Genomic DNA, 8,196 nt, shown 5'->3' on the forward strand with positions numbered 1-8,196 from the left:
TACGACACTGCCTTGTCGGTCGAATGCGACCTCTAGCGGTAATGCCTTTTATCGAATAAGGCAATCCGGCATCACCTGTATAAGGGCCACGTTATCTTATAAGTTACCGTTTTCTGTCTCCATAGTTTTTTCTTACTTATCTTCGGTTCCTGTTGCATCTACTATACGCGGTTATACACGTTAAACTTGATTAGAAACTCTAAATATCAGCGTAAACTAAAGAAAATAACCAGTTTAGAAGGTATAGCGTAGCAAGATATTGATATTTATTGATTCAATATATACCAAGCGTCACTGTACAATAATAGATTTTTAATGGTAGATTTTCTGAAATATGGTGAGCCAAAACATTGTTTTACTTCAAACACTACACAATAAAACCAAAAATTTAATTTTTTTAAAATATAAAATTATATTATAATTTCGAAAAATATGTTTTTCTGACATCTTTATCATAAACAAGATTATTTTCCGTTATTCTAAGATTAATGAATTCATTTAAAAGAATACACTTATTTCGTGACAATTTGCGATGAATTAACGTTAATTTTACTGTTAGGTTATCAATTTAAAAGGATAAACACCATAAAACACATCATTTACTGCTTTTAAAGTGCAAATTACTTAAAGTTTCAAGCATTTTGTAAATTTATTTAAATAACAGATCATGGAGAATAATTGAAGTATTTAATCCTCCTTTTAAATAGTCCATTATTGTTGATGAATCAAACGTCTCTCACCTTATCCATTAGCCACCTATCTTCTAATATGGACCGTCTACACAAAGCTATTACGTTCATGTTGTTCGATCAACGTTCACGAATGGCAGTATTATTTCTGTTACTCAAAACATTTACGCTGCGTTGCCACATAGCTTTCACCTTCTTATGACAAGAAGGTGAAAGCTATGTGGGGTTTAACAATTATAAGAAAATTTATAATATAATCGAGTATTCGCCGATACGAGAATCATTAAATATAACGTTATGAGTTTATATGACAAGTTTGGTTATTAATGATAACTGCACATGCATTTCAATGGATGCATGTTTGGAAATCATTAACATGCACCACCTGGGTGGTGTGGTAGCATAATGGCGGATGGCTAACATTTTTAATAAGAGCACAACTTATAAATTATTAATACTGTTATAATAAGAAACCTGCACACTTAGAAATTATAATGTGGATTATATATGTTATATGATAAATTAAGAATTATGAATGGAAAATGTTAAGAAAATGATGAAGATAAAGGTAAATTATAAATGTAAAATGCATAATTTTAATTGTAATACGTATAAGTTTTGATTTTATACGTGATAAAACATGCTAGAAAAGAGAGAAAGATAGTAATAACATCCACATTGATGCATCTCTTAGTGTTTGGAGAAAGATAAAAATTGCTTGCCCTAATCCTCCTAAAAAATCTCCAAGAGACGAAACTCACCCTAATTATCTGAATGGTCCTTAGGCGCCTTTTTGGCTGTCTAGAATTCTGGAGACATGTTTTCTTCTCATGGTCTTCTCTGCTTCTCTGATTCCCCGCATCCTAGCCAAGGTCAATGTCCCTGTAGCCAGGGAAGCGCCATCATCCGTTGCTAGGGGTGTCCGAATTGTGATCGATGGAAGAGGTTTCATCCGAGAGAGGTCCTATTTCATGCTACCATATAACACATAGTCTGGAATCTACTTTATCAAAGCTGAAAGAGGAAGATAATTACAACATCCCAAATACTTCAACCTAAACAGCTAAGATGCTCTTTTCCTTTCCATAAAGGTGTCGAAAGAAATCACAAGCAAGGTCGTAAACGTTTAACCAAGCAAATATATCAGTAAATAAACAACTAGGTCACGAACAAAATATACAAAAATTTGCTTCCTCATTCTCTCATAGAATACAAACGTAGGACTTTAATTAGGATAAATTTAAGTGAAAAATTATATAACGCAGAAATTGGAAAATAGAGATTAAAATATTTGACTAATTTACAGATTAAATTATTAAATAAACAATGTAGATATTTAATCTGACCTCGCTACGCCCCTATTTACAGTCTTGAATTTCGGGTGGAGTTTATATGATATCCAGAAAAGATAAATACAAAATTTTTCTATAATTTAAAATTATGACGATGAAAAATTCAAAGAAAAAAAAAACTAAATTTGCAACTTTGCAATTACTTTCTTCTCATTTGTGCGCCAATTGTTATTACGTGCCATTAAAGCTTATGGTGAGGTACTGTACACACCATACTAGTTCAGTTTTATATACTCCGAGAGGTTAAACGTTATAATTAAATGCCATGTCACTTATCTCGGAAATGTTATTGAATTTCGCATCGTCTAATGTCACTTCTCTACTATGTTTAAACGTTTAGTTGACGTGATACTATCCGTTACGCCTGGTATATAGTCAAGAATAATGTAAAAAATCTGTTCGTACACAAAATCTATTATTATGCAAATTCTTGTCTTTTACAAAATCGTTATCTTTCCTTTATATAAATTTAAAATGTAATAATTTTATTCAAATATCGAATACACGAAGAGAGAATTTTCGTGTTGTTTTGGTAATGCCTGAACGGCGCGGCGCGTGGTAGCGCGACATTAAGCGACGCGACGGTAAGCGCGAAATTTCAAATTATCGCATCGCGTTATATTATCACGCTATATAAAATAATTACAAGAATAAAATATAGAAAATAAACATTTTAAATGTTATATATATTAAATTTCATTAACTTAAGTTAATAATTAGAATTTTTGTAAATTAATTTCCGGTGACACGAATCTGTTCGCGTCACGATTTTTCACCCAGTTCTAACGTTTTAAAAGTTAATTTAATGTTTATTTAAAGTAAAATATGGCGCAGTATTTAAGTAATTACATCTAAAACATTATTTTTAAACAATCATCGAGTAGTTTTAAGTTATTGCTAAGCAATTGCGACATAGTGACTACCAATTGCAACTTTAGGCAATCGTGTAAATAAATCGCGAGAAAGTAATAAAAAATAATTAGTATACATAAATAAATATGATATATTTTTGTATAAAAATACACTAAAAGTCGAATTACCAATGCGTGATAAATAAAACTTTACGTCTCTAAAGATATTTTACTTGTTTTATGAGGCATAAAGTAAATTTCAGAGCAAAAAATTAGGATAAGTTTATTAAAGATTCTTCGAAAGATACTTGAATATATCTAGAATAAGTCGAAACACTTCATATGCAAATTTACAGATTTATATATTGAAAAAAAAAGAATTTTATAGATGAAAGAATTTCGAATAAATTACAAGAGAGAAAAATAAATAAAGGAAATAAAATAAAAAATTAAATATTTTTTTGGAATAAATTTATTGAAATATTAAAATTTTCAGTAACAGATAGAGTTTTTCTCATGTTTAAAAATTTAACTGTATAAAAACTGGGTTATGTTAAGGAACAAATATATAAATAAATAAATAAAATGTATATAAAAATAGTGATGTGAAGGAGCTTCGTGTGAATATAAACATCGAAATTATTTTTTTTCTTTTATAGTTTAATACGAAATTGATGAGGAAAATGTATACAGAACGCATTTTATCCCCAATAAAATTGGGAGAGTCCTCAAATCCATTTTTGATTAAGGGAACTATTCCAGGACAATGCATAGGACTTAAGTTGGAAATGCATTTTCTATGTTGACCTCATCTTTTCGCAGGTTAAAAGCAGATTTCTATACAAATCCCTCCCGGGAGACGTCATCTTTTATCGATTCTAGGTGATTTCGGCACTTTTTATATTCGAATCTAACCAAAAGTGGCATAATGTTACCTATGAGAAAGGTCTCACATATAACTGGGTTTTGTGTTTTGAGTTTGAAAGCATATAATTAGCAACAAGCGTATGTATATTTTTAACTATATTAATTTATTTAAAATATATATTTATAAATTATATTTAATTTTTTTTAAAAATTTATTTAATAAATTTTAATTATGTACAATTTTTAAAACAACGGATTGAAATTTGCTACCATCTGGTGTTGAAAAGTTGTACTAATTAATATAAATTTATAAAACATATTAAAAATATAATATTTACAATTTTTATATATTTATTAATAATTTTTATTATTAATATAAATTTATATAATTTATTAATAAATTTTATATATTTTAATAAAGATTTGACGTAGCAAGTGAATATTATTTTCCTTTGCTACGTCAAATCTTTATTGTTATCGTCAATAGAAATTATTGTAAAAGTTACTCCATTTATTATTATTATTAAAAGCATTATTAAATACATTAAATAAAACAAACTGCTATATTTCTACTTTAAATTTTTATTATTTTTATTTAAAATATTCTCAAAAATTTAAAAATAATGATTTTGTTAGAAAAAATATTATTGGCTATGTACAGTACAGTACATATTGCATTCATTAAATTAAAAAAAATAAATGATATTTTATCAATTAATTTATATTTAAAATATTTTAAAAATAATTATTTTAAACGAATTTTTTAAATTGAAATATTACAGAAAATTCTAATTGAAATTTATTCTTTTAACATTATTTATAATTTATTCATAATTTAGCAAATCATTTTTTATTTATAAATAAATGTTTAAATTATTAAACCTTTGTAACGTTTTTAGTATTTAAAGAATGTTAATGTAATGTTTAGTCCTTAAAATTATTAAAAATTTTTTCATGCAAATACTTGTATGTATAAACACGCTGTTTTTAGTAAATGGTGCATTTTATGGGACATCTTCCCATTTAAAATTTTTAGTTTTTATCAAAATAGTTCATCAGAATAAAGGAAAGAATAGTTACGAATTAATATTTATTACGAGAATTCTCTGAAATTTTATATTTAAAACTGATTTATTCAATATTTATGTGGAAAAAATATAAATTTCTATATTTTTACATATTTATTAATAATATTTAATTATGTTTATACCGAGAAAGAGCTAGGGATTTTTCTCCAGGCCTGGAGAAAGTTTAGGATTCTTTAATTTAACCTTATTGATTTCTACCTATATTAATAATAATATTACTTTTTCAAACAGAAAATACAATCTTTTACATTGCTTTTTTACTATTAAAAAAACATTCTAAATATTTCATTTATTAAAAAATGAACTACGAAATTCATCAGTCGGACCCATACGAAATGGAATACGAGTTACGAAATGAATTAACTTATACTTTTATATAAATCGCACCTGTAAATTACCAAATAATAAACCTGACTTAGTTAATAGACTTGTTAGTTAATAACTCTAAATGAAATGAAAGGAAGTGACTCAGCCATTAAAAATTTAGTTTAAAAATCTGTCTTTGCAATAGTTAATGATTAAAATTAAAAGATATTTCAATCTTTAAATATTATTTTGCAATAATATAGAGTTGACTAAAAGTATATTAATAATGTAAAAAGTTTTATTTGAAAAATTAATTTATTCTTTAGCTTTAATTAACTTTTTTCTTCTCTAAGTAGTATTTTTAATAAATTATATATATATATGTATGTATGTATATATTAACGTATGAAGTTCAAATATAACTTTAAAAAGTAATATTTTAACTTTAATTTAATCAAAATGAATTAATTTAATATTTATTTAGCTCGCGAATATATTATAATTCTGATATAATTATAACTATAAAGCTTATTTTAAATATAAATGTCGAGAGTTATACAGAATATATACTAATTATAATTTAATAAATCAATAAATTGAATATTTCAAAAAGTTCTCTTATAGTAAAATAATATTTTGTAATTACTTTTTAAATATTCGAAGGACACAAATCCTTCGTAATTTTATTGATTAAGGAATAGTAATCTCTTTATCAGCAGATTTTCCACCAAAAATGACTCATTCGCTTAATATATACAATTATGAAAGAATTGTACACCCCCCTTTAGTCAATTTTGACGTCATGATTTTAAAAACTAAGAGAATGAGTTGACTCAAAATAATTTACGCAACTTACATCGAAGTAACGCATTAAATCTGAAGGTTTTCTGACAACTTTTATAAATATTTTTTGTATGTTTTTTCCATAATTTTAAGTACAAAGATAAATATATGTAAGTAATAAAAATGTATTTAAAATTAAAATTCGTAAAGAAATCGTTCATATCATTAAAAAATTGCACTTAAAAATGGAAAAGTCGTAAATCTTATATCTGTATTAAGTTACTAATTGTTAAATTGTCTTAATAAAATCTTTAATTCGGTATATGTCAAGGAATAGAATAAAATTTTATTGCAAGATTTATATTTTGATACATGTAATTTTTATATTATACTTCAATACTACGTCATTTCATTTTGTTACTGTTACGCTCGGTTGAGTTGTTACTATCATGTCACGGATCATGAGCACTCTAAGGAAATAACAATTTTGTAAGGATGATGTGTAGTGTTTTATAATTATGCACGCGCCCCCACCCCGATTGAACCAAATATATTAAGAAGACAGCGGCAGACTAGACAGATATTCGAAAATGTCTTCATGCAGTGTGCTGTTAGTGCTTAGTTTGTGCTTAGGGTTAATTATTGCTCAGGAGGATAGTAATGCTGAGGAAACAACAACAGTTGTAAGTAATTCTACAATAGAAACAGCTTCAAATTCCACAGCTGAAGTTTCGAATATTACTACAGAAGCAACAGAAGCAACAAATACTACTTCCGAAACAGAAACAAACCTGCCTGCAAATACGGAGACAGATTCAACAAATAATTCTACAGCAACAAAGGAACCTTCAAATGCTACAACAGCGGCAGAGGAACCTTCAAATGTTACTACAGCGGCAGAGGAATCCTCGAATGCTACCGTTGCAGAAGAGGAGCCAATGAATGTTACTGCTGCAACAGAGGAGCCAACAAATTCTGTTACAACACCAGAGGAATCCGTAAATGTTACTACATCAACTGAAGAACAGACGAATGTTACTACAGAACCTGCAGAAACGACTACAGTTAAAGTATATTTAGAAGAAGTATCGTGGAACGTAACAGAAATTTGGATAAATGGTAAATTTAATTCAATTGTATTACTCTTATTGAATCCATTAACAAAAGCAGCTTAGGAAGACAAACAAAAGAATTGCCCCAGTTGTTTAATTTATAAAAAGACACAAAGTAATCCCATTAAATATTTAATTCGTTGCACGGAATATTTAAAGCAATTAAGCTATTAAATTAGATAAGATAACAAATATTACTATACACGTTAATTAAGATTTAGCTGAGCTATCCTAAACTGCAGGTTGCAGGTAAATATCTAAAAGTAATTAATTTATAAAAAGTACGTAATTTACTTAATTTAGAAATTTAGATCCCATTGTTTATGGCTTTTTTAGGCGATGGTGAAAATGATGATGATGATGATGATGAGTACGACGATGATACACGTGAAGACGATGACGAAAACGACGAAGAGGAAGATGATACGCAACAATCTACAAGTCAAAACAGCACATCGTGTGGAGAGAATGAAGTATATAAGAGCTGTGGAAACCCATGCGAATCAACATGTCCTGTAATGTTCAGAAAACGACCGTTCTGTAGAGAGGATTGTCGACCCGGTTGTTTTTGTGTACACGGTTATGTCAGAGACAAAAACAAAAATTGTATTCATCCCATAAACTGCACTCTCACTATATCCAACTAGAAAAAAATATATATATAATATAAAACAATAACTGTCTTTAGAAAACAAATATGCCATTTAAACGGATGATCCCAACACTATTGAGGGATTTATTAATTTAAATTAAGTTATGTAAATAAATGGAGAATTTGTATACTTGTTATTAAAGTTTTGCTATTTTGCAATGGTAAAAATTATTTTTTCTTTTATTTCTACTCTCTTTAAATCTAAATAAATTTTAAAAAAAATTATAATTCTTTCATTAAAATAAATTTGGTTAAATAGATTTATTCTTAAAATTTTATTAGCCATATATATATATATATATATATATAAAATGCGAACAGACAAACGGACAGATTTCATGAACATAAAATAAAACGATAAAAATACATATCGTACATAGCCTATATTTAAAGCTGTTTTTATGGAAAATTTTAATAAATAAAAATACAATAAATTTATAAATGAACATTTTATATTTTACAATATAGTCTAATTATTTTATAGGAGAAATATTTA

General features: G+C 27.0%; 1 protein-coding gene across 1 annotated transcript; it reads left to right on the forward strand.

The window, feature by feature from the left end:
* The first annotated feature begins 6,369 nt into the window (after positions 1-6,369).
* Positions 6,370-7,868, forward strand: LOC136976257 (uncharacterized). The gene is made up of 2 exons (XM_067271480.1): positions 6,370-7,055; positions 7,385-7,868. Exons 1-2 carry the CDS (start codon positions 6,527-6,529, stop codon positions 7,693-7,695), a joined length of 840 nt encoding a protein of 279 aa, XP_067127581.1. The 5' UTR covers positions 6,370-6,526; the 3' UTR covers positions 7,696-7,868.
* The last annotated feature ends 328 nt before the right edge of the window (positions 7,869-8,196 follow it).

This window comes from Centruroides vittatus, unplaced genomic scaffold, assembly GCF_030686945.1.
Source record: "Centruroides vittatus isolate TY-2023 unplaced genomic scaffold, ASM3068694v2 contig_4, whole genome shotgun sequence".
NCBI lineage: Eukaryota > Metazoa > Arthropoda > Arachnida > Scorpiones > Buthidae > Centruroides > Centruroides vittatus.

Bases quoted from the DNA above. Each gene is read 5' to 3' on its own strand.
- LOC136976257 (XM_067271480.1), top strand. From the start codon at position 6,527: ATGTCTTCATGCAGTGTGCTGTTAGTGCTTAGTTTGTGCTTAGGGTTA. The intron at 7,056-7,384 runs GTAAATTTAATT...TGGCTTTTTTAG, and splicing joins AACAGAAATTTGGATAAATG to GCGATGGTGAAAATGATGAT.